The sequence below is a fragment of the Chelonia mydas genome, chromosome 10 (assembly GCF_015237465.2).
Source record: "Chelonia mydas isolate rCheMyd1 chromosome 10, rCheMyd1.pri.v2, whole genome shotgun sequence".
In the NCBI taxonomy this organism is placed as follows: Eukaryota; Metazoa; Chordata; order Testudines; family Cheloniidae; genus Chelonia; species Chelonia mydas.
Genome location: NC_051250.2, coordinates 65,738,822 through 65,764,073, shown reverse-complemented (window position 1 = coordinate 65,764,073; position 25,252 = coordinate 65,738,822). Strand labels below are relative to the sequence as shown.

Here is a 25,252-nt window from a genome sequence, read left to right as displayed (position 1 = left end):
GGTAAGTGGCTAGACATTTGAGCTCCATAGCTTCTTTCCATCCCAGATTATATAAAAACAACCCACAGCTCATGTTTATAAAATATAGAGACCAAAAATAAAATTACTTTTAAACTATAAAGAATTTGAAAAGCATGACTTTTCTGCTAATATGAATTATGCATTTCTTCGTTATAATCAAGATACATTAATATTTTGTTTCCTGTTACTGAATATCATGATGTAGTTACATGGCAGCGTATCTTGGTATTATAGTAGAGGGGTCTGGCTGGATTTGTACTCTGCAGAATAGCTCAACAAAATGTTAACTAAAGGAAATGCCCTCTTCTCCTAACACACATGTGCTTATCAGGTAAACTGAAGGGCTGTGACCCTATTATAGTAGAGGGTAAGGTAACAGATTAACACTCCAGACTTCTAATCAATTATAATATGTCTTATCCTCTTAACAGTAAGTCTGCCTTAGTTGTGTAGACCATTCCTTTCAGTGAACAGCTGCCCAATATGAAACATTTATCAGTAAATGTCACTTCTTGTGTAGTTGTCAACCTAAAATGCCAGTGTTAAAACATAACAGCATTCTAAGAGCAGGTTTCATAAATATTATTCACAGCAATTCCTAAATCTTCAATAATGTGTTTATTTTGTTGTTATAATCCATTTCTTTCAGCAAATACAAGAGCTCAATTCATAAAAAAATTAAAAGGTTTAATAAGCATACTTCTATGTATTGTATTTGCTTTTTTCTCATGCAAAAGACTATATACAATCATAAAAGGAAACTACCAAGAACAGACGTAAGAGTGCTAAGAATCACATAAGTATTTCCTATAAAGAAAAAAATTAAAATAGCCATCACAAACCTATAGCTGGCACTGAGGGAAACAGGACTCCCAAAGAGAATTGTGTACATACTGAGTTTATTTTAAAAAGATGTAAACTCATTCTTGATGTGTCACTTCTAAGTGCAAGTAAAAATAGTTTCGTAATGATCTATTGGAACGAGAAAACAAACTGAGTTATTTCATTTCACATCTTAGGATGCTTTTGAAGAAAATGTCCTAATCTATAACAAAGGTTGAAATGGAACTGGATTTTTAGGTCCATGAATTTTGACCCTCAGGGTGCCGTAAGAAGAGCTGTCAAACAAAAGAATATTACAGGAATGTAGTAGTGCTTTAAAAAAAGACAGGGGAAAACAGGCTACAAATTTAAGCCATGCATTCAGCAAGGAGAAATACATCTTGTATAAGAGTCTTACTTCACATCTTTTACAATTCTTCCTCTGCTTTGCTTTTTTGGTCAACAGGATCCTGACACAGGGAAGAAGGGAGAGCAGCAGAATATGGACCCTGGACTTCAGAAAAACAGACTTTGACAACCTCAGGGAAGTGATGGGCAGGATCCCCTGGGAGAATAACATGAAGGGGAAAGGAGTCCAGGACAGCTGGCTGCATTTTAAAGAATCCTTATTGAGGTTACAGGGACAAACCTGTAGAAAGAATAGTAAATATGGCAGGCGACCAGCTTGGCTTAACAGTGAAATCCTTGCTGATCCTAAATACAAAAAAGAAGCTTACAAGAAGTGGAAGATTGGACAAATAACCAGGGAAGAGTATAAAGATATTGCTCGGGCATGCAGGAGTGAAATCAGGAAGGCCAAATCACACCTGGAGTTGCAGCTAGCAAGAGATGTTAAGAGTAACAAGAAAGGTTTCTTCAGGTATGTTAGCAACAAGAAGAAAGTCAAGGAAAGTGTGGGCCCCTTACTGAATGAGGGAGGCAATCTAGTGACAGAGGATGTGGAAAAAGCTAATGTACTCAATGCTTTTTTTGCCTCTGTCTTCACGAACAAGGTCAGCTCCCAGACTGCTGCACTGGGCAGCACAGCATAGGGAGAAGGCGACCAGCCCTCTGTGAAGAAAGAAGTGGTTCGGGACTATTTAGAAAAGCTGGACGAGCACAAGTCCATGGGGCCGGATGTGCTGCATCCGAGAGTGCTAAAGGAGTTGCCGGATGTGCTTGCAGAGCCATTGGCAATTATCTTTGAAAACTCATGGTGATTGGGGGAGGTCCTGGATGACTGGAAAAAGGCTAATGTAGTGCCCATCTTTAAAAAAGGGAAGGAGGGGGATCCGGGGAACTACAGGCCAGTCAGCCTCACCTCAGTCCCTGGAAAAATCATGGAGTAGATCCTCAAGGAATCAATTCTGAAGCACTTAGAGGAGAGGAAAGTGATCAGGAACAGTCAGCATGGATTCACCAAGGGCAAGTCATGCCTGACTAATCTAATTGCCTTCTGTGACGAGATAACTGGCTCTGTGGATGAAGGGAAAGCAGTGGACGTGTTGTTCCTTGACTTTAGCAAAGCTTCTGACACAGTCTCCCACAGTATTCTTGTCAGCAAGTTAAAGAAGTATGGGCTGGATGAATGGACTATAAGGTGGATAGAAAGCTGGCTAGATCGTCGGGCTCAACGGGTAGCGATCAATGGCTCCATGTCTAGTTGGCAGTCGATATCAAGCAGCGTGCCCCAAGGGTCGGTCCTCGGGCCGGTTTTGTTCAATATCTTCATTAATGATCTGGAGGATGGTGTGGATTGCACCCTCAGCAAGTTTGCAGATGACACTAAACTGGGAGGAGAGCAGATACGCTGGAGGGTAGGGATAGGAGGACCTAGACAAATTAGAGGATTGGGCCAAAAGAAATCTGATGAGGTTCAAGAAGGACAAATGCAGAGTCCTGCACTTAGGACAGAATTCCATGCACCGCTACAGACTAGGGACTGAATGGCTAGGCAGCAGTTCTGCAGAAAAGGACCTAGGAGTTCCAATGGACGAGAAGCTGGATATGAGTCAACAGTGTGCTGTTGTTGCCAAGAAGGCCAATGGCATTTTGGGCTGTATAAGAAGGGGTATTGCCAGCAGATCGAGGGACGTGATCGTTCCTCTCTATTCGACATTGGTGAGGCCTCATCTGGAGTACTGTGTCCAGTTTTGGGCCCCACACTACAAGAAGGATGTGAAAAAATTGGAAAACGTCCAGCGGAGGGCAACAAAAATGATTAGGGGACTGGAACACATGACTTATGAGGAGAGGCTGAGGGAACTGGGATTGTTTAGTCTGAGGAAGAGAAAAATGAGGAGGGATTTGATAGCTGCTTTCAACTACCTGAAAGGGGGTTCCAAAGAGGATGGATCTAGACTGTTCTCAGTGGTAGCAGATGACAGAACGAGGAGTAATGGTCTCAAGTTGCAGTGGGGGAGGTTTAGGTTGGATATTAGGAAAAACTTTTTCACTAGGAGGGTGGTGAAACACTAAAATGTGTTACCTAGGGAGGTAGTGGAATCTCCTTCCTTAGACGTTTTTAAGGTCAGGCTTGACAAAGCCCTGGCTGGGATGATTTATTTGGGGATTGGTCCTGCTTTGAGCAGGGGGTTGGACTGGATGACCTCCTTAGGTCCCTACAACCCTGATATTCTATGATTAGTTAAAACACAGACAGCAATGTCTTTCTTGAACTTTCATGAACTCCAGCAGCCTCAGCTAGCTCCGTAGGAATAGTAGTTCAAAAACAAATCCCACCCAGATTGCATGCTTTTCTTCCATTATGGATGACCACAATAAGCAACACTCCTCGCAAGCAAGGGACACAATTTGCATCAGAATTTCAAGAACACCCTGGCATGTATGCATAGAGTCACTGAATGTGCTTCAGAGACAAAGCAAACTTGTTTCCCTGAACTATTGATTTTTTTCTAGATATAATATAGTGGGATAATGTCAGGGACAGGGTGGGGGAAAACAATGTTCTAATATGCACCTAGCAAAAAAGAATTGGAGGGAGAAACTTAATCATGTTGTCTGTGGGCTCACTAGAGATTGTTTATAGAATTTTATTACTCACAACAAAGGTCACATCTGTGTTAATTTGCATTACAAAAATGACATCAACAGGCTCTCTAAAACCAATATCCATTACCTAGAGTTACATAGAAAATACAAGAAAATTGAGCAAAACAAAACTCAAAATCTGGCATTCAAGTTAAATGGTTTTAGTGGATACTTAACAGCAAAATATCATATTAATAGCGGCCGTAATGAGGCCTTGGATTGTAGGAGTTGTAGCCATATTCATACTGGGGGTAGTAAGACTGTCCTTGTCTGTGCTGTTGGTAGCTGTTACCCCAGCTTCTTCCTGGCCACTGATTAGATCTATTACCACCTTGCCAGTCGTGCCTGTCACCTCTGCCTCTAAACTGCCTGCCATCTTGAAACCTGTAATAAAAAGAAATTTGTATAAACACCAGCTCTGAGATTTTAAAGAGGGAAGGTTTTGAACTCTTTCACAAACAAACTATTTTAGTGTATTCCTAAAATCTGGCTCCAGTTATTTAAACACACAAACAACTGCTAATCCTTTTTTAGGGCAAAATACATGTCAAAGATGTGATTATTCAAATCTATTCTCGGACCCAAGATAGGTCAACTACTTACTGCTACGCAACAAACTACTGGCTCTCTTACAAGGGAAAAAATTTCAGCCTTTGCACAAACCATTCAAAATGAAATAAAAGGAATGAATTACTAAAATTTAGCTTAGAGACTAACAAATTTATTTGAGCATAAGCTTTCGTGAGCTACAGCTTACTTCATCGGATGCATGCAGTGGAAAATACAGTGGGGAGATTTTATATACACAGAAAAAATGAAACAATGGGTGTTACCATACACACTGTTCTCTGTGTATATAAAATCTCCCCACTGTATTTTCCACTGCATGCATCCGATGAAGTGAGCTGTAGCTCACGAAAGCTTATGCTCAAATAAATTTGTTAGTCTTTAAGGTGCCACAAGTCCTCCTTTTCTTTTTGCAGATACAGACTAACATGGCTGCTACTCTTAAACCTAAAATTTAGCTTAAAAATTCACATAATAAATTCGTAAAACAGATTTTTAAAGAATAACTTCCTCAACAGTCATCATTTTTGGTAAATTGTAATTTACAACTTAAGTGTGATGTTACTGACAAGTTTGTAGAATGATGAAAATGTTGGAATTGTTTATTTTTAGAAGAACAAAGCCCCAACCCAGAAAGCACTTACACACCTTCTTAACTTTATGCATATGAGAAAATTCTATTTGTGTGTCTAAGTGTTTGCAGGCCTGGAGCCTAAGTAACTTAATATGAAATCCAGTCCCAGCAATACTAAAAAGAAAAAAAAAATTGCTTGGGCATGAAATGCAGGCATATTTCTTTTTTCAGTTCCAGAAATCAAGTGTCCGTATCCAAGAGTAAGGGAGCAACACTCCCAGCCTGGAGAAAAACAATATAATTCAAAACAGTTTTGGTAGGCATATAATATGATCTTCCAGTGCACTTGTGAGAGGGAGATATATTCTATGGTCCTTACAAATAGACAAAAGAAATGCAATCTAGCCTAGTCACAATATGTCAAATGTTATCTGGGTTGCAAATTATATTTTTTGCTAGTTGTACATTAAAAGAGTCATCATGTCACTCTGCTACTTGGCAGAGTCAGTTTTGTGTTGACAGTTATGCTTCCAAAGACAAGCTGTTTGTGGTTTAGCAGACAAACCTCTGATCTTTCCCCTTTAAAAAAAAAAATCAGTTCATGGCCAAGCAGCAATGGGCCCCAAGGGCAATGATTTAAGTGGTTCCAGCTCATTCTTTAGAGAATAGCAGTTTGCTTCATACTCTTCTATCGAATGAAAAAACAGTCAGTATTAATTTAGAGAAATCCTGTCTTTTACCCTGGAGAGAGGTGAATTTCTTTCAAATCAAGAAACCTACCAAATAACGGGGAGCATACAGCAAACCTACTTCTCTTTATTCTAAAGCCTACAAACATTTTAGAGTGCTAGCTATGACATCAATATGTGTTTGTGAAACTAACAAAGATTTAAAAAATCAGTACCGATCTCTATTTCTTTGGTTACCACCAGATCTGTTTTTCCATTCTTCTACTAGAGGAGGTGGATCTGCTGGGTGTTTTAAATACTCTTGATATTCCTCATCTCCTGATGTGAATCGATGAGAAAACATCTCTTCATAATTCAGAGGAACTTCGAGCGAGGAAGTCATTCTGAAATACTATTAGCATAAAATACAGTTGCAGCAGCTTAAAAAAAAAGACATGAAAAGGACAGCTACCAAATCCACTTAGTGAAAATTGAGGTAATGAAGTGTTACATTTTAAATTATTAGTTACGTATTGGACTGACAATCCTGATACTGTCTTAACTATTCTGTAAATGAAGTACTAACTAATTTCCTTTCACTGCCTCAACTTTGTACTGGACCACTTCTAAAACAGAAAAAGTACTCCTGTCTCCATGTGTTTACAATCTTTGACACCTACAGTGGGATTGCCACCAGATAGTCAAAATGTAATGGGAGGTTTTTGAGAGACACCTGTCTACTAGAAACTGAACTGAAACCATCAACTTATTACACTTCAGACACCTAACAGAGACAGGTTTCAGAGTAACAGCCGTGTTAGTCTGTATTCGCAAAAAGAAAAGGAGTACTTGTGGCACCTTAGAGACTAACCAATTTATTTGAGCATAAGCTTTCGTGAGCTACAGCTCACTTCATCGTATGCATCCGATGAAGTGAGCTGTAGCTCACGAAAGCTTTTGCTCAAATAAACTGGTTAGTCTCTAAGGTGCCACAAGTACTCCTTTTCTTTTTGCTAACAGAGACAGCTATTATAAGCAATTATGTTTAGGTCACTTCTGACCTGGGCTGTATTACAATCAGTCAAATAAAGGCCTCACATTTCCCTCTGAGGGCCACTTGGGAACAACTGGTGGACAGGCATCAGTGTGTGACCTGCCCACAGCAAGGGAGATTTGTTTTGGGTGGGGGGAGGTGGGGGGAGGACAGGAGTCAAGCTGAGAGACAGACAGCAATGCACAGGGCATATAAACTAACAGTAGAGCTCTGGGCACTGGTAGACACCCCCCCACTCCAGCCGCACGCAGAGGCCCCCCCCGCCATCTCTCCAGTCCCCATAGACACAGCCCCTCCGTCCCCACACACAGCCCCCCACCCCCTCCAGTCCCAGACACAACCCCCCACCCCTACAATCCCCACAGACACAGCCCCTCCAACTCCACACACAGCGCCCAGCCCTTCCACAGCCCCCCTGCCCCGATAGGCACCGTTCCCCCCGCCCTTCCACAGCCCCCCGCCCCCTCCAGCCCCAGACACAGGCCCGGCCTCCTCCAGTCCCCACAGACACCCCCTCCAACGCCACACATATCCCCCCGCCCTTCCACAGCCCCCGCCCCCTCCAGTCCCCATAGACACAGCCTCCCGCCCTTCCACAGCCCCCATAGACGCCGCATGCCCCCCCACCCCCCAAGCCTCCTCCCCCTCGCACAGCGTCCCCCACCTCACCCAGAGCCCGCAGCAGCCACAGTCCAAAGCCTTCCCGCAGCACAAGCCCTTCCTCTTCCGGGCCCCGGCCTCGCCCCCTCGGCTTCCAGCTTCCGCCGCCGCCGCCTTGGTGGGAGGGGGCGCCGCAGAAGCGCGGCGGGGGCGGGGGCTGTGACCCCTAAGGAGCGCTGGGCTCAGGGGCCGGGCCGGGCCGAACGGGGGCGCGAGGCTGGGCAGAGCAGCGTTCTCCCGGGGCTGGGCCTCTGCGCCCCGCGCCGGCGCGCGATGTGCCCCTAGCAAGGCGTGCACAGAAGCGTAGGTCATTCAAGGAAGGTTAAAAGGCCCCTGGTTCGGGACACAGCCCAAGCCCCGTCTCTAGTTCCTAGCGTCCTTAGTCTGCAAACACCTGTGCAGGTGAGTGGGAGAGAGAGGTGGCGCAGTGCTAACGTGCATGGAGTTACTGACGGGCATAAGTGTTTGCAGTTGCTAAAGACTTTCTTTGCCATTTGAGGTCTTGATTATTATTCAGTCAGGGCACCTAAGCTAGATCAGCATCTGCCTCTGCTGTGCTTTACCTCCCGGGATAAATCTTTCTTAGAGACACAGAACTACTTAGTTGTTTACTCTTCCTCTAGATCTCTAGGATGTGGAATTTCTCATGCCAGTTCAACCAAGTGTGTTTCCGGCATGAGAAGGCTAGAACTGATGTGAGCAACTTTACATACTCTTCAGGAAAAGTAGTTTTCGCTGTCCGAGCTCACTGAGTACTGTACATGCAACCTCCTCTGTATTTTAATGTATGGCTTTTATTTAGTGTAGGAATCAGTATGCTTCTTACATCAGTGTAGCATTAGTGTGTGTGCTTCTCTTCTGTAAAATAGTAACAATGTTCTAAACAAAAAGCAATGCATAAGAAGATGCCAGTATTTTTCAACTCTGCTTTGTAGTTCTCTAGGCTGAGAATTTTTGAGGCTAACCCTTTTTAGTATCTCAAATTACACCAAAGGACATTCATTACTATTCAGAGAATTAATACATATTTGAGGCTAAGGTGGGATGAAGTGACTTATGTAAAGTCTAGAGGAAAATACTGCAATATTCATTGTCTTGACATGTTTTGAAATCGCACTAAGTGAAGGGGGAAAAATAACTGGAGCCAACTCCTGCAAACAGTTATGCCCTTGATCATAGTTGTTACCCACACAAGGAGTCCTATTGAAGTTAATGGGACTCTGCGTGGGAGTAACTACTCACAGGAGTAACTTTACAGAATTGGGAGATAGCCCCCAATCTTGCAAAGATTTATATATGTGTTGCACTTTATACATTATGGGCCTGATCTGAAACCCCATGAAGTACAAGTAGGAATCAGAGAGATGTGAGTTTTTTCAGGGACTATTAAAGTATATTTTATTTAAAGGGTAATATAAAATACTTGAGCTTTAACAGAAGAACAATATTCAAATTGATAAAATTCACACAGCACACTTTATGCTTACTTATACCAGTTCTGTCTAACTGCATATCTTTAAAAAGTTGATCGCTTTGCTCAGTCCTACAGAGTTCAAAGGCAACTTGATTGCTTTATATATAAAAGTTTTTGAAATTGTGTGAAGTGTGATTCCTGTTTTATGACTAATTTTGTGTTAGTACAGAAGGGTCTCTTCTTTGTGTTGTGTATACGGTCCTGCTTTAGCAAGTTACTTGCACAACAACCTAAAGTTGAGCATTGTGAGTAGCTGCATTGACTTCAGTGTACTTAAAGTTAGACACCTGCTTAAGTACCTTCCTGAATTGCGTCCTAAATGCATAAATATTTCAGGCAGAGAGTTAAGCCTTCTCTTATTGACTAGCTGCAGTTCAAGTAAAGTTATTATTACTAATTTATGAACTGCCATAAATTGACACTGGACTGTACAACAGTAGGTCACTGCCATAATGATCATCGCTTCCTGTCCCTAAGGGTTTGCAGTGTAGTGGTCTGATTTTGCTCCCATCTTTTAAGCATGTGATTTAATTGAGACTGTAAGACACAAGAAATTGTGTCCGTTTCACTGTTTTCCACGTCATTCTGACCATTACAATACACTAACTCTTAGAGCATTTTCAGTGCTTATTATTAGTCATAATTCTTGAGTCCAGATTTTCCCCCCCCCCCCGTCTCACACTCCATATGATAAAGTGTGGGGTTTTTTTTCTAGGACCCCATTAGAAAAAAAGCAATGATTTTTATAAGTTCATAGACCCACGAGTCTTATACTTGACACTTTTCTTTATTGCTCACACACAGTAGTAAAGCACAAAAATTCATAGTAACATAAAGCACTTTAAAAAGTCTTCAGCGACAATGATATTGCCTCCTACCCTCCAGAAAGATCAGTAGTAAAACTGTTCATGGTTTGATGTAAACAGAAATATCACATGTTGCTGTCCTGCATGCACCAAAGAAGGATTTTGCTCTCAGTCACAGAATAAAATGGATGAGCAGGATCCACATAGCCTACTGCAAATATCTTAGTCTGGGGTCTCTGGTTCTAAGCAAGGTGAATTTTCATTTGAATCTGAAAGATTATATCCTTACTATAGTGGCTGCCCTTTTAAATGGGCAGAAATCACTGAGGCTTTTATTTCCTCTCTGTACATCTTTCACTTGAACCAAGGGATATTATAGCTACAAGTATAAACAGAGGACATTTTGTGTAGAAAAATCGTAAGATGGTCTTTAACAAAAAAGCAAAGAGATTATTTTCTTCTTATAGGCCCTTAGAAGGTGTTCAGTGGTAATTGAGGGCTTTCATTAAAGTGCAATGACTTACCTTGATATAGAACTTTTTATCACATAGGATCCTAAAGCAGTTTACCAACGACGATCCCAGTCCAGCAAAACACTTAAGCGCATGCTTAATTTTGAGAACATATGTATGTAGTTCCTTTGAAGTGAATGGAATCGTTCACATATTTAAAGTTAGGCATGTGCTTACTGCTTTCCTGGGTCATAGCCTATGGACCCATCCTACAAGAAGCCCTATTTGGGTGGACCCTATTGACTTCAGAGGGGCTCTGCATGCAAGGTCAGGGTATAGAGACAACATTCTGCATGGAATAACATGCAGCCAGAGTATAGTTAGCAGGTTTGCACAAGGTAAAAGTCAAAGCCCTGTACTGGAGTCACAGTCTTTGCCTGCCTCTGAAGTATAGCCTCCTCCTGGGTAAAACATGGCAACTGCATAAGAGCAGAGGGAAAGAAAAGAATACCTAATCCAAATGAAATTACTGGGGGAATTGTTGATATTGTAGTCAGAATATAAATACCCAAATTAGAGTTTAGCCAGGACACCCTGATTAACTTGAAGACATGGACTTCACAGATGATCTTGCTCTCCTATCACATACCCCACACCATATACAAGAAAAAACAACTGGACTTAACATATTCAGCCAGCAAATTGGACTGAAAATCAATCGCGGTAAAACGGATATCAAGACCTTTAATATTGCCTCACCATCACCAGTAGGGATAGAGGATCATGTTCTCACCAATGTAGAAACATTCACATACTTAGGCAGCACCATCAGCCAGGAAGGTGGAGCAAGCCAGGACATCCAGAACAAAATCAATAAAGCCAGTAACACCTTCAGGAGTTTAAATACAGACTGGAAATAATCAAAATACAACACCAAAACCAAACTCAGGATTTATCAGAGATGTGTACTTTCAGCAGTACTTTATAGTGCAGAATGCTGGAGACTGACCAAGTATGAGATGTCCAAACTGTCTTCATTCCATAGAAGCTGCCTCAGAAAAATCCTCCGTATCTTTTGGCCCAGAACAATCTCAAACCAAGATCTATTCACACAGTGCAGCCAAGAAGATATGAACATCATCATTACCAGGAGGCGTTGGAGATGGATTGGCCATGTGCTTTGGAAGGAAACTGATTCCATCACCGGAATAGCAATAAGATGGACACCTGAAGGCAAGTGAAAACGAGGCTGCCTAAAAACAACAAACCTGGGGCACAGTTGGGGAACCATTGAAAAACTTGTCAGAAACAGACAGGAGTGGAGGAGCTTCATCGCTGCCCTAAATGCTAGAGGTGTAATGGGTACTAACTAACTCTGATTAACCCATCTCCACACAGGAGAAAACATACAGATGATGGGATAGATCAGGATAGCACCAATATTTTAACACTTTATGTTGTATGTAGTTGGGCATTTGTGGTTGAATCTGCGCTTCATGTGGTCTTGTTCTTCAGGCTACAAGAATCCATGAGACTGGACATAGCTGATGTGATCAAGGTGGCAGCAGGCACCTTAGAAGTACCTTAGATAAATACACGATACTGATGCTCAAGCTGAACATAGACAAGGTTTAAGGGCCATATTTTAAAGGTATCTAGGTGCCTATACATGTTGACTGGCATTTTTAAAATCATGAAGGTGCCTAACTCAATGGAAGTTAGATACCTAGGCACTTTTCCAAATCTAACTAGGCATCTGTCTGCATCTTGAGGTGTCTAAATACCTTTAAAAATCTGACCCTAAAGTGTTTTCAGTATCAGGCCCTTGGCAATTCTCTTTCCATTCCTGCTACTGCCTTCTTCACTGTAGTTGTCTCTAAATAGCCTGTATGTTCTCTTTCTACAATCAACCTCACCTAATCAGCAATACTGATTCTTGTACTACTGTTGGATCATATTAAAGAAGTTCCGTATTAAAATCACAAATGAGTTTGATTCCCCATAGTTTAAATTCCAGGGTATTACTAATTAAGAGATCTCTTGGTTTTTGGTACTGTTTCTCTCCCTCTAGGTGTGAAACTTTCAAGCTGCTAATTGCGTTAGTACATTCTAAGACAGAGTCTGTTCTCAAAGCAATTCACACAGAGAGAGACTCAAAGCAATACTCTGTAACAACAGAAACAGCACCCAGAGACTCCCCGCCCTTTTGTTGTATTAACAATTGTGATTAAAATAGAGATAGAGGATGTATGTGGATGGATGCTTGGTGTGGATAATAACTGAATGATCAGGGAGGTGCTAGCCAGAATCCAGTGTCCATCGGCTGAAGGAGGCGTCAAGTGGAAATAACCAGAGGACCCCCGGAGGGCAGACTGGAATCCACCCAACAGCCTCAAGAATGGGAGAACCAAAGAACAAGATAACATCAAGCAGCACAGAGCCGTCAGGAATGTGCTATCTGCTGATTGATTCAGCAACAGCATGATGAAGCAATTCCCATAGACTGGCATAGGAAGAAATTCCTATAAAAATGGACTCTAGAAAGCGAGAACTTTGGGGTCTGATTCTACAAACCAACTTCCAGGAGAATCAGATGAGCATCTGACAAGGCCCTGCTCCCTCCTCATGTCCAGGCCACCTGGCCAGAGGCTTGGCATGAGCAGCTCTAAGGCTGGTAACAACCTTGCAGAACCTCTGTGTGTGTGTGTGTATGAGTGAATGTGTGAAAAAATATGAGATTGAATGGAATGTTATAACTATAACTAACTGCTTACTATGATTCTTTCTGTATTCACAATAAATGTGGTATTTTGCCTTTTCCTCTTTAATAAGATCCTGCTGGTTTTTAATTTATTGGTACAACACTACCATGTGACAAAGCTCCCATCATTCCTGACTATTCTTCGAATTAATTTTAGCACATCAAATAGTAATAATGTTATTCTCTTCTAAACTTTAACTAAGAACTCTTCCCTTCAGTCCATCTGTGCTTAATGAACTCTTACAGAAAGGTGTTAAATGCCCTTTGACTAAACAGAGGAACATACACTGTAAAAAAAATTAATAGTTTAGTTTATCCGGAAAATAATGGGGAGGGAAAATATTTCATAGAATGCCTAGTGTTGTTAACTCTTGCTATTTTATCATGAGTCTTATAATATCTGGTGATCCTCTTAAAGGCCCAGCTTCTGGAATCATGTGATTTCATGAGAATTTCAGTTTTCATTTAAAAGAAAAACTAAGTTTTTAACTCTCATGCTCATGGAGAAAATCTTGAAAATGTGACCTAAGTCTGACGTGATGGCTCAAAAATTAAGAGGCAAATAAAAAGAACCTGAAATTTGACTGAAAATGTTATTTGTTTAAAATCTCATAATTGTTATGCCAATCTCATAAGTTTTGGGGACCTGGCTCATGATTTGGAACAATTGGGATGGTTAGGACAGTCATTTTAATGAAATGTTGACATGGTACCAGGAAAAAGGAAATTGCAATTTTTGTATATTTCTTTAACTTCCAACAGGAGGAGTCCTTTTAATCAAGGCTCATAGGTACTCTGAGAAATCAACTAAAGCAGTGTTTCCCAAACTTGGGATGCCGCTTGTTCAGGGAAAGCCCCTGGTGGGCCGGGCCGGTTTGTTTCCCTGCCGCGTCCGCAGGTTCAGCCGATCGCGGCTCCCACTGTCCGTGGTTTGCCACTGCAGGCCAATGGGGGCTGTGGGAAGTGGCGCGGGCCAAGGGATGTACTGGCCGCCGCTTCCAGCAGCTCCCATTGGCCTGGAGCAGCGAACCGCGGCCACTGGGAGCCGTGATCGGCAGAACCTGTGGACGCGGCAGGGAAACAAACTGGCCCGGCCCACCAGGGGCTTTCCCTGAACAAGTGGCATCCCAAGTTTGGGAAACACTGAACTAAAGAATTAACACGACTTGCAATTGTGTCCGCTCTGACCAAAGGAGAATTTGCTTATATATGGGCAAAGTCTATGCAGGCAGAGAGTCCTCCAAGGAGAGCATCATAGATCATGTTGGTATGAGAAGGAGAAAGAAAAAGCATTTTCTTCTATCAAACATTACTTTATCGTAAGTTTATTTATTATGAAAACTAAGATATCCTCTTGCTTTCCAAATCTTTTCACAGATTTCATGTTAGTTGTTTGAATGCTTTCATTTTCTTTTTCTCTGTTGTAGTCTATCTGATATTAAAAGTTTTCTCTTTTTTGTAAAATCAAAAATGGACTGCTCAATTTATTTTACTGTGGGAAAGGGTAGTGTCTGACATGTTAAAGAGAGCATGACCTTGTGCTCTGGCCAGAGGCGGGTAAAAGAGGTGGGAGTGACAACTTCTTGCTGATTATGAGCTGAGTTTCTTCACATGAGATACCATAAGAAGACCAGAGGGCACCTCAGTGAATGTAAATGACAATAAGTTATTGGTTAGCATCACACAGTGACAATGAAAGACAGCAGTAGTAAGGCTATTTTGTAGCCCAATACCATAAAAATATTCAGAATTGTATTCTTTCTTTAGAGCCTTCTGCACTTACAAAATTGGTTCTCATTGTTGGATGTTATTCCCTTGGCTAGAGAGGATCTTTGCCTGGATGATTCTCATTTAAGTAACAAGAAAAGCTGAGATATGGCAGATGTTACTGACAGATGTGTTAAAGTCTGTGTAGTAATTCTATCAGATCGCTACATTGTCTCTGTGTGTTTAAAAATGTTCTTTCCTCACCTCCATGTGAGATTGTAATGTGGAGCACCCAAAGGAACAGAATGCACGATTCCCATCAACTATGCTCAGCACAAGAATATTTCTAAAAGAGCACTTCCTTCCCTTAACAATGGCCTTTTAGACGTTAATTGCCTTTAAAAAAGCTGCCTTTATAGTAAAAAATACACACATGCGCACACACACGCAAAGCAATTCCTGATGTCAGCTTTTGTTACAAAGTACCCATTTAGACTTTTGAGGGGACTGATTCCTCTTACACTAGCTTTACACCGGTATAATTCTTGACTTGCAGTGAAGTTACTCCTGATTTACACTGATTTGAGAGAAGGATAAGTCCCTTCAGCTTCAGAAGTGCTTTTTTCTTTATCAGTCTTTTCTCAAATACCATCATGAAATTATATTTCTAGCATCTTGTTTCTGGTACTATTGCAGGGGTGGCCTTTCCTTGCTGTCAGTTTTTTATGAATATCACCAAAGTGTTACTGCCATGTCTAATTTTCACCTTTAAGATGACTAAGCCAACTGTGCCCTCCTGGTTCTTTCAGAATGATTCATTTTTATTATTTTTTGCTTTCTAAGACAGTAATTACATACTGCAGCACACTGTCTTATTTTTTCTAAATATTATAGTGCCAGTTTAATCTCTGACGTAATATCAGTGGTTTCAGTGGAGTTACACTACAGTTGAATTTGCTCCTATGAGACTTTTCCAAATGTTAAATTCTTTCCTCATCATTACTCAGTGGAGCCGTGAAGACAAGGGCAAGAAGATGGGTCTTTGACAGAAAGAACTTAGTTCAAACAGCATCCCTGCTCCATATGTTGCTCATTTGAGAGGGAGGTAGATTAGATCCAGTGCTGATATGCACGCTGTGTCTGAAGGATAAGAAAAAGCATTCACCATAGCGTATCTGGTGCACACTTCATGAAACAGATAGATATAACAACGAGGAGTCCTTGTGGCACCTTAAGACTAACAGATTTATTTGGGTGTAAGCTTTCATGGGCTAGAACCTACTTCATCAGTTGCATGGAGTGGAAAATACAGGAGCAGGTATAAATACATGAAAAGATGGGAGTTGCCTTACCAAATGTGAGGTCAGTCTAATGAGACAATTCAATTAACAGTAGGATACCAAGGGAGGAAAAATAACTTTTGTAGTGGTAATGAGAGTGGCCCATTTCAAACAGTTGACAAGAAGGTGTGAGTAACAGTAGGGGGAACTTAGGTTTAGGTTTTGTAATGACCCAACCATTCCCAGTCTTAATTCAGGCCTAATGTGATGGTGTCCAGTTTACAAGTTAATTCCAGTTCTGCAGTTTCACATTGGAGTCTGTTTTTGAAGTTTTTTTGTTGAAGAATTGCCACTTTTAGGTCTGTTATTGAGTGACCAGGAAGATTGAAGTGCTCTCCTACTGGTTTTTGAATATTATAATTCCTGGTGTCAGATTTGTGTGCATTTATTCTTTTATGTTGATAGTCCAAATGAAACTGAGTGGGAGAAGCATTCAGATATTCATGTAAGTATTATGCAGAATTGTTTGAAAGTTAGGAAATGAGGTAGCATGTCCACAAACCAGACTTACCAGATTTGTCAGAGATTTGCTCAAGTTCCAAAAATCAAAATCCAGTTGCAGATTAGATTTCAGGAAACCCAAAGTTTTTTGGATGATCATGATATTGGATCAGCCCATTATAAAGATAGAAGACTTTTGAAAGGTATCTGGATTCAGATTTTGTTCTTGCCCAATATTTGGTTTTATTTGGAGTGTTGATTTTAGTTTGGGCTTGTCGGTAATGTTCATATCCAATCTAATAATCTGCCAGCTCTGTTAGAATATGGAAATACTGACATTTCTGTTAGAGCCAGATTGATAGTTTCAATCTGCATATAATGTGAGTATTTAGAGAAAATCCTCCCATATACTTTAAGAAGGCTGCTGGTATTTGAATGAGAAACTGAGTGGGAGGGCTCATGAGCCCAGTTCTGTGGCTCTCCAGGTACGCCTCAGACTACAGCCATGAGCCAGCAGCTTGCTAATACTAACAGGGAGTGTGGACTGGTGGACCGTAGCTCACCAGAGGCACCACCCACAACACTGCCAATCATAGGCGACACCCAGCCTCTCCAGTTGGCTCAGGCTCACTATTTAAGCCAGAAGGAGGCACAGGAAGTTGTCTGAGAAATTAGTTGAGTTCCTGGATGGCTGCCACATTGGACCCTGCCTTCTCACCTGACTCCTTATTCCTCCTGTCCTGTCCTGATCTAGATTCCTGCCTTGTTCCAGATCTCTGCATTTATGCCCCACCCCTGGCTACTGACTCTGGCTCCAACCTTTGGCTTGATTCCTGACTGTGTCTCTGACCCTTGGCTCTGACTCTGTCTCCCTCTTTGATCTCTACTTCCTAGCTTCTGCTCTGACCACTAGGCCTGACCAGCAATGTCCTGGCCTATGTCACTCAGATCCTAACACAAGCTTCTACTTACCTGTTTTGGAATATAGGAACTCTCAGATGATGATAATTATACTTTATATTATCATAATTTTCATACATCATAAAGGACTTCACCTACATTAAATGAATTTATTAAACCTGAAAGCAGAACTGAGAGTGGTTAAAGTGATTTTCCCAGCAACACAGTGAACCGATGGCAGGGCCAGGAATATATAACCCACGAGACCTGGGTTCCAGTCCTCTACTCTTACGGCCAGACTATACTCCCTGTGGCATGACAGAGGACTAGCTGCCATGTGCACTTGAATTTAGCTGCATTTGTCTTACTTTTAAAGTAAAATTTTAAGTTGTTATTCTCACTTTGGTATTTTAATGTCCCAGCAACAGTTATTTATATTCCATTTCTTTTTGTGTCAGCTGAAATTACATTTGCTTAATAAACAGGATCATTCATAAATGTCTGTCCTTGTTCCTAGTTCAGATACATTAGAAATTTATGTACTGGACATCAATCAGTTCCCTCAGACACAGAGCTTGAATATCAATCACTTAAGAGGACGTCCAGATCGCCCAGTTTACCCTCAGATTTTCACTCCACTGCTTAAAAACATTTTTTATCCACCAAAGCGTTGATCTGAGGATTCAAATGTTGGATTTGACCATTGTATTAAGGGACCCCCTATTTGAAAATAGGCCCTACAGCTAGATGAGTAGCAAGATTAGTTATGAGCCTGCTCCAAACTGATATAGGCTCTAACCCCACCAAATACTTAATCACATGCTTAAGTTGAAGACAATGAGACTTGAGCACATTCTTAAGAGTTTAACTGAATCAAGGCCTTAAATGGGCGTAGAATTGGAATCAACATTTGCTTGAATAAAGCTGCCTACACTAACAAGTAAACATCACCTTCTCCAGCAGACTTTATTGGCAAATACTGTAAGCATAAGAATTTACCAGCTTCTTTTTGCTCTTCCCTCTGTATGCATTTGAGGGAGACTTCCTGAGCATTTCCACGGAGTCCTTCTAATTTTATAAAAATAATAAAAGGGCTGAAGTTGACCTGGTGTAGCTAAGGAGAGCTAAGTGTCTTCTGAATCTGAAGTAACACCATTAAAAAAAATATCGTGTTTGTATTACAGTACTCTCCAGAGGCACCAATCAGGACTGAGACCTCTCTGTGTTAGGGATTATATAAACATATCGACTGAGCTGCAGAGAAGCCTGTGAGGCTTCCATTGGACTGCAGATCATCACTTCTAACAGAACCTAGGTATTTTGTACTAAGTAGAGCACTAAGTTTGTAAAAAGATGTAACTTTACATTTGAGCACAAGCAGTGAAGTCCTGATGGAGCTGACTTCATTAAAAAACAAGCAGACAAAAGTGCACGCACACACAAAATCTAAATGCTGGAGTTTTGGTGATGCTTTGAGTGTGATTGCTCCTTTGGATTACGCTGTAGCTGCTTATTCTAAAAATAATACAGGAACTTTTATCTTAAATGCTGCTTTGGGAGTATTGCAAACTTCCTGAGTAAACACTTCAGTTAGAAAGCAAATCTCAGCGCACTAGCATCTACAGCATATTACAAAGAAAAGACTTTGCCAACCTGAACAATGAAGCAAGATTCTAATTAAATTGGAAAAAATGTTATAAACTAGTTATAAATTTTATTTAAGGATCTCAGTTACTAAAAAAATGACCAAGATCTCACCGTTCCTGTCAGATGAGAAAAGTTACTGTCAGATCTTACAAGCTACATGTTGGGAGTGAAATTCTTGGCCCTCTTGAAGTCAATGGGAGTTTTGACATTTATTTCAGTGGAGTCGGGAATTCCCTCTGGCACTGGACTTGGATAAGAGCACAGAACAATTAGGTGTTGCTGGAAGTGATGTTGGTGATTCAGCCGTGAAATGATACAACAGCATGGTGTGAGCAGATGCTTTACTGCTAGCAGTGTCATTTTTCCAATTGGAGAGAAAAAAACAAGGTCTTGACCATTTATGGTTATTAAAGATCCATGGCACATTTTGTAAAAGTGCAGCCGTTAATCCTGGTGTCCTGGCCAGATTCTATTTTGCGTAATTCCACTCTGGCTATCAGCATTCCCTCTATTGTTTCCATTGGCTATGGTATTTGCCACCACATTCTGTTCTAAACTGTTGTGTTCATGTGTATTTTGGAACGGTGATATTTTTCAGAGGCAGATACTTTGCAGAGGTGGGTGAAGTGATCTCTATATATCCCTTATCTGTCTCACAGGAATGACATGAGGCTTAATTAATTATGGGTGAAGCCTGATCCTGTTGAAGTCAATGGGATTTTTTTCCATTGGCATCAGTGGGAGCAGGATTGCCCCTGCATATGTGTAAAACGTTCATTCTGTGATGAGAGGTATAGTGCTGCAGTGTTACCATGTCAACATACCATCTATGACAGGGGCATCCAAACCACGGTTTATGAGCCACATGGGGCTCTTTTACAGTTATAGTGCAGCTCGCGCCCAGCCCACGCCTCCATTCTCCGTCGAAGCCCTGAGTCACAGCAGGCGCCTCCCACAGGGTTGAAGCCCCGAGACACTCCTCCCTGCAGGTCAGAAGCCCCTAAACCCACCACCCTGCTGCAAGGCAGAAACCCCGAGCCACAGGAGGTGTGCCCAGCTCTCGAACTTCTGAAGATTATCGTATGTGGCTCAGAGGGTCAGTAAGTTTGGCCACCCACTCCTGGTCTTTGACTTTGTGCAAGTGGGTGTATAATTAGAATTTCTTTAGCTAGACACTACATTGCACCCTAGAGGATTTTTTCCCCAAAGTATTTGATAAATATTTGTCACAGGGCCCAGGACAATCAGTGAGGAAATCAGAGATCTTGGAATCAAGCTTTAAAGAACTGATGTTGATTGGACTACTGTTTTGGCTTTGCATGTGTTATGCATTCAAATAATGATTCGTGTTGCAGTTTAAGGGTCTACTACTGACCTTGTCTCATTGAAGTTGATGCTGTCGGATCATATCCGAGAAGCTAAATTCTCTGCTGGTGTAACTCTTAACATCATTGAAGTAACACCAACAGAAACTTTGGCCTTACATATTTTCAGAAAGCTCAATAGTAAACAATTATGGCTGTCAGGCTTGTTCTCTTAGATTAAGTAAAGGTGAATCCCTCTGGGAAAAAAAAATATTTGGAAAACAACCAGATCCTCTAACTCTGACAGACTTTGGCTAGATATGTGAGGAGAATATAATATACTCCTTGCTTACTACTTCTGTCACATGCCATTTATGACTTGTGATATACCACTTGAGATTTTAGATCTGCTGACATGAGGGTACAAGTTATATCCTTGAAACAGAGATTTTAAAGGGTGGTCTAGCTTCTTCCATACACACTTAGAAAAAAATGATCCTGTAGTATTTTGGGGAAAAAATGCTAGCCAGACGGACATAGCAATAGGAGGGAAAAGCCAGGCAGCCACCAGATGGACAGAAGAGCTGGAATGAACATTCTTAAAGGTGAGTCTTAGTAAAGGTTAGTCTATTCCTGGGGGAAAAAATATCAAATTAAACTTACAAAAATGTCAGTTGATACAATAATCAGATACCCTATATTTTTATATAATTTTCCCTTAAAGAAGAATGTGACATTCATGCCTTATAAAATAAAGTCATGTTACTCTCACCCTTGTAAGTATCTAAGAAAGATTTTCAGTAAATGTGTCTGAATATTTCTCCATTGAATAAGGATTAATTTAAAGCCAAAAAGTTGAAATGTTGTTAAATTTATATTGTTCTATAGAATTGTATATATCTTTTGCCAATGTTGGTCATAAAGAGAAGTTTAACTAGTTGATTAAAAATTCAGTTGTACTGAGAAGAAATCGTAGAAAAAAGCAAAAGCCGTATTCTCCTTTTCTTACTTATTGTTTATTCGAGACCAAAAATTTTCTGGTACACTGATGTAAATCTGGAGGAATACTAAATGGAAAAGTAAATAGAGTTACTCCAGATTTATGTGAGTGTAAATATGCAGACTCAATGGGAGTTTTGCCTGAGTGAGGAGTGCTAGATATGAGCCTAATATATGAATTGCCTCTTTGAACAAAGGCAGCTTTTGAGTGGCACATTCAGCATTCTAAAAACAGCTCTTCTATTCTCTCTTTTAAAGGGGAAGCCCTCAAGTTTTGCTGCCCATTCTGGGAAAGGGCTACTAGAGCTGAGATACCCTGAGCCAACTGAAATTCAGCCCTCACACCTCATGCAATCCAACTGGCTTCACTTGGCTTGCATGGTAGAGGTAAGTTAGCATCAAATTTGGCCTGCTTAATGCAGAGTATGACTCCATCTCTGGCTATTACAATGACCCAATAAACTAGTTATTGCCTGGTGTTAAAAGAAAAACATTGTCCCATGATTGACTGGGCGCACTGACTATGGCAGGGGCGGCCAACCTGAGCCTGAGAATGAGCTAGAATTTACCAATGTACATTGCCAAAGAGCCACAGTAATATGTCAGCAGCCCCCACATCCGCTCCCCAGCCCTCAGTGCCTCCTGCCTGCCGGCAACCCCCACCAATCAGCACCTACTCTCCCCTCCCCCTGCAATCAGCTGTTTCACATGCGCAGGAGGCTATGGGCGGGAGGAGTGAGGGCATAGAAGGCTCAGGGGGCAGGTGCCTTGGGGGAAGGGGTGGAGTGGGGGCAGGGCTTGGGGCAGAGGGGGTTGAGCAGCGAGCACCCTCTAGCACATTGGAAAGTTAGCATCTATAGCTCCAGCCCCGGAATCCATGTCTAGGTAAGGAGCTGCATGTTAACCTCTGAAGAGCCGCATGTGGCTCAGGAACCAGAGGGTTGGCCACCCCTGGACTATGAGATTCTTATGATGCCATAAACTTGCACTTCTGTCCAGCAGAAAAAAAACCACAGATACAGGGCTTCTGAAGAATGGAAGATATATTCTAGAATATTTATTCTAATTCTATTCTGTTCTCGAATTTCTAGAATATGTGTCCTTTTGTGTATGTAATTTAATGTTTTATTGAGTTTTTGAAACTTTTTTTTATATAGTCAGCAGAAAAAGAATAGAAAACCCATAACAATCTAGAAATCTAGGAGAGGATAAAACCATCCTATTGGACAATAATGCATATAATTTTTCCACATTAGAGGAAGGGAGAAGACAGGAGCAAGATATGGGAAACAAGACAGCAGGAAACTAATGAGGAAGAAAAGCATGACTATGTGGAACTTCACAAGTTCTTCTCATTGCTTGTATGGTAGCCTCATATTTACTAGACCATTGTACCAGTCCTCCATGTTTTGAGACTATTATTTATTTATTATTATTTAGGAATGAGGACAGATATAGTGGTAGCACCTAGAAGCCAACTATGTTGAGGCCCACTGTGCTAGGTGTGATACAATACATACAGGGACAGACCCCGTCCCAAAGCACTTACAATCTAAAAGACAAGACATAACAGATAGGTGGAGACAACTCTTTTGGATTTCTCTCTTTATAAAGCTAGAAACTTAGCCATAAACGTTGCTTGAAGTATCCAAAGTTTCTATTCCATGAGGCCCATTTTTACTTATGTTAGTCCCAGTGGGTACCCTTCAACCTGTGAACATGACCCGTGTGAGGCTGATTCACCATTTGAGTTTTACTGGTGTGTGATTACCAGTGCTTATCAACACTATTTTTATACTGGTCTGACTCCATTGACTTTGAGGGAATAATGTCAACTTAAAACTGGTGTGGCAGCATAGTCAGTCTATCCAAGGCTTCAAAATATGATTGGGACATAACTGGTGCATTGGCCCTGTGCTGGGATGAATTTCAGCCAGTAGGAACATCTCAGATCTTAACAATATATTTGTATGCAAAATGAAATTGACTATAATAACGTACATCCTTCAAAAAGCCCTTTTACTTTGGGGGATAATGTTAATCAAGGAGCCTAAGGTCTTCCTGGAAAGCCAGCATTTATCATCACTTTTTGCACCTATTTTATATAAGCAGGATGGGTTCTTGTACAATCTAAAGCTTTTGCTGGATCTAACATAGGACTCTGATCCTGTTCCCACTGATTTCAGTGAGAATCTTTCTATTGATTTCAGTGGGAGTTGGATCGGATCTTCAATGCTGATCCATAGCTGATGGCTTAGGGTTGTGTCCTATGGTATTACATTGTGAAGTGTATGGATGTTCCAGGGTCAGCCTCCCAAAGAAACCGTGAGTCAGCTAAGTTCTCTTCAGAAAGTTTCATAAGATATTAATACATGACCTCTGCTGACCTGTCTTATTTTTCTCTCTCTCTTAAAATGTGAGTAAGCACAATGGGGCCAAAATGATGCTCAGTCAGACGCTTCAGCTGCAAACATATCCAGAAAGCAGCTCTTGGACATTTGCAGAAGACTTAATGACTTTGAATCTTGTACATCTGCAAGTGATTTAATGACATTGTGGTGGATTAATTGTGACAAAGTAATAATTCCCTCTCCCTTCCCAGTTTTTTCAAAAGTATGGGTTTATTCTGAATACAAAGTATGTAATTTCCCCATAAAACAGAAGCATGAAATTTAAATTTGGTGGTTAGGTATGTGACCCTACTTGTCTAATAGCTACAACAGCAGGAAACTGGGCATGAGAATGCCTATAATAAATGAATCCTAAATAGCAAAAGATGGGGCTGAGATATAATAGTTTTTGTTCAATATGAACCCATGTGGAGAGGTTACTTGGTTTTCTGACATCAAAATATTGCTTGCATCTGAAGAAATGAGTAATATTATGTGCCTGAATTAGGAAAGCAAAAACTTCCTTTGTACATAGGGAGATAATTGTCTCTGTGTGTGTGTGAGAGAGAGAGAGAAAGAAAGAAAGAAATGTTCCTTTTGGTAGGTTCTCACACTGTCCAGGTCTCTAATGGGCAGGTTGTGAGATCCACATTGCTCTGCTTTTATGAGCAGTTCGAGCAGGTTTCCTTTTATAGACAGGTTACCATTCCTCCCCTCCGCCCGTCAATTGTCTTCTCCCTTGTTTAGCTGTTTCTTCCTCCCCCAGATTCAGGTGGGATGTTTTGGGAAGTTCTTGGCACCACTCGCCCTTTGAGAAGTGGGAGAAATTTAGAGTTGCTCCAGCTAAACTAATTTTGATAACCCATATCCAGGCAGGGTGATTATCTTTTGGAAAGACTTTTCCACTTCAGGAAGGAGCCCTTGATAAGAAGCAAAAGCTCCAAATATTCCTGGCGTTCTGCCACAGATAGGCTGTCCAGGACATTATAGTCACCCAGAGAAAGAGAGAGAGAGGAAGGAAGGCAGAGCTCTCACCTCCACCACCTGAGATTGCAGCCATCTGGGAGGAACTGGAAGTGGAGCTGCTCCTTCCCCCAAAAAAGTAAGTCATATTCAGACCCTACTGTGACCATCATTCTATGTGATTTTTTTTGGGGGGGGGTGGGGGGGAACAAAAACACAGGCAAAAGTAGTCCCAAATTTGTAATATACAGGACAAATACCAGCCTTTACAGGGGCTTGTCAGGAATTTGAATACTGAGACTTGCAGATTTGAAATGAAAATCATACCACTAGGCAACAAGCCACTTTCAGGTGACTGGGTGAGCACCATTTCACATGACTTTTGAAAAAAACACAGGCAAAACTAGTGCAAAAATTGTAAGTCTACAGCAACAAACCAGACGTGTGAAGACTTGTCTGGGATTTGGAACAGGACCTGCTCAAACCTGAAACAAGAATCATACCCCTAGACCAACAAACCATATTTGAATGCAGTGCAACAACCATTCCATGCTATTTTTTGAAAAACGAGCAGGCAAAGGTAGCCCAAAAATGTAAAGGTAGAGGACAAAATCAGGCTTTTGCAAGGGCTTGTTTGGGATTTGAACCCAG

General features: G+C 41.2%; 1 protein-coding gene and 1 long non-coding RNA gene across 4 annotated transcripts; one reads left to right on the top strand and one right to left on the bottom strand.

Moving 5' to 3' along the window:
* Positions 1–3,880: 3,880 nt before the first annotated feature.
* On the bottom strand, positions 3,881–7,603 carry RAMAC (RNA guanine-7 methyltransferase activating subunit). 3 transcript variants are annotated; one of them, XM_037910712.2, is made up of 3 exons: positions 7,427–7,603; positions 5,940–6,115; positions 3,881–4,278 (listed from the first exon to the last, which is right to left on the bottom strand). In XM_037910712.2, exons 2-3 carry the CDS (start codon positions 6,104–6,106, stop codon positions 4,086–4,088), a joined length of 360 nt encoding a protein of 119 aa, XP_037766640.1. In that variant the 5' UTR covers positions 6,107–6,115; positions 7,427–7,603; the 3' UTR covers positions 3,881–4,085. The 3 variants fall into 3 exon arrangements, with proteins under 3 accessions (XP_037766640.1, XP_037766639.1, XP_043380390.1); XM_037910711.2 differs by having other exon boundaries at positions 5,940–6,143; positions 7,427–7,488; XM_043524455.1 differs by lacking the exon at positions 7,427–7,603 and adding an exon at positions 6,765–6,918.
* Positions 7,604–7,725: 122 nt separating this feature from the next.
* Positions 7,726–24,734, top strand: LOC122462156. The gene is made up of 3 exons (XR_006284541.1): positions 7,726–7,819; positions 21,507–21,635; positions 24,511–24,734. It is a non-coding gene; the product is annotated as an uncharacterized LOC122462156 (long non-coding RNA).
* The last annotated feature ends 518 nt before the right edge of the window (positions 24,735–25,252 follow it).

Coding starts and splice junctions, on each gene's coding strand:
- RAMAC (XM_037910712.2), bottom strand. CDS start 6,106: ATGACTTCCTCGCTCGAAGTTCCTCTGAATTATGAAGAGATGTTTTCT. Junction 4,279..5,939: donor AACCAAAGAAATAGAGATCG/GTACTGATTTTT, acceptor TTTTTATTACAG/GTTTCAAGATGGCAGGCAGT.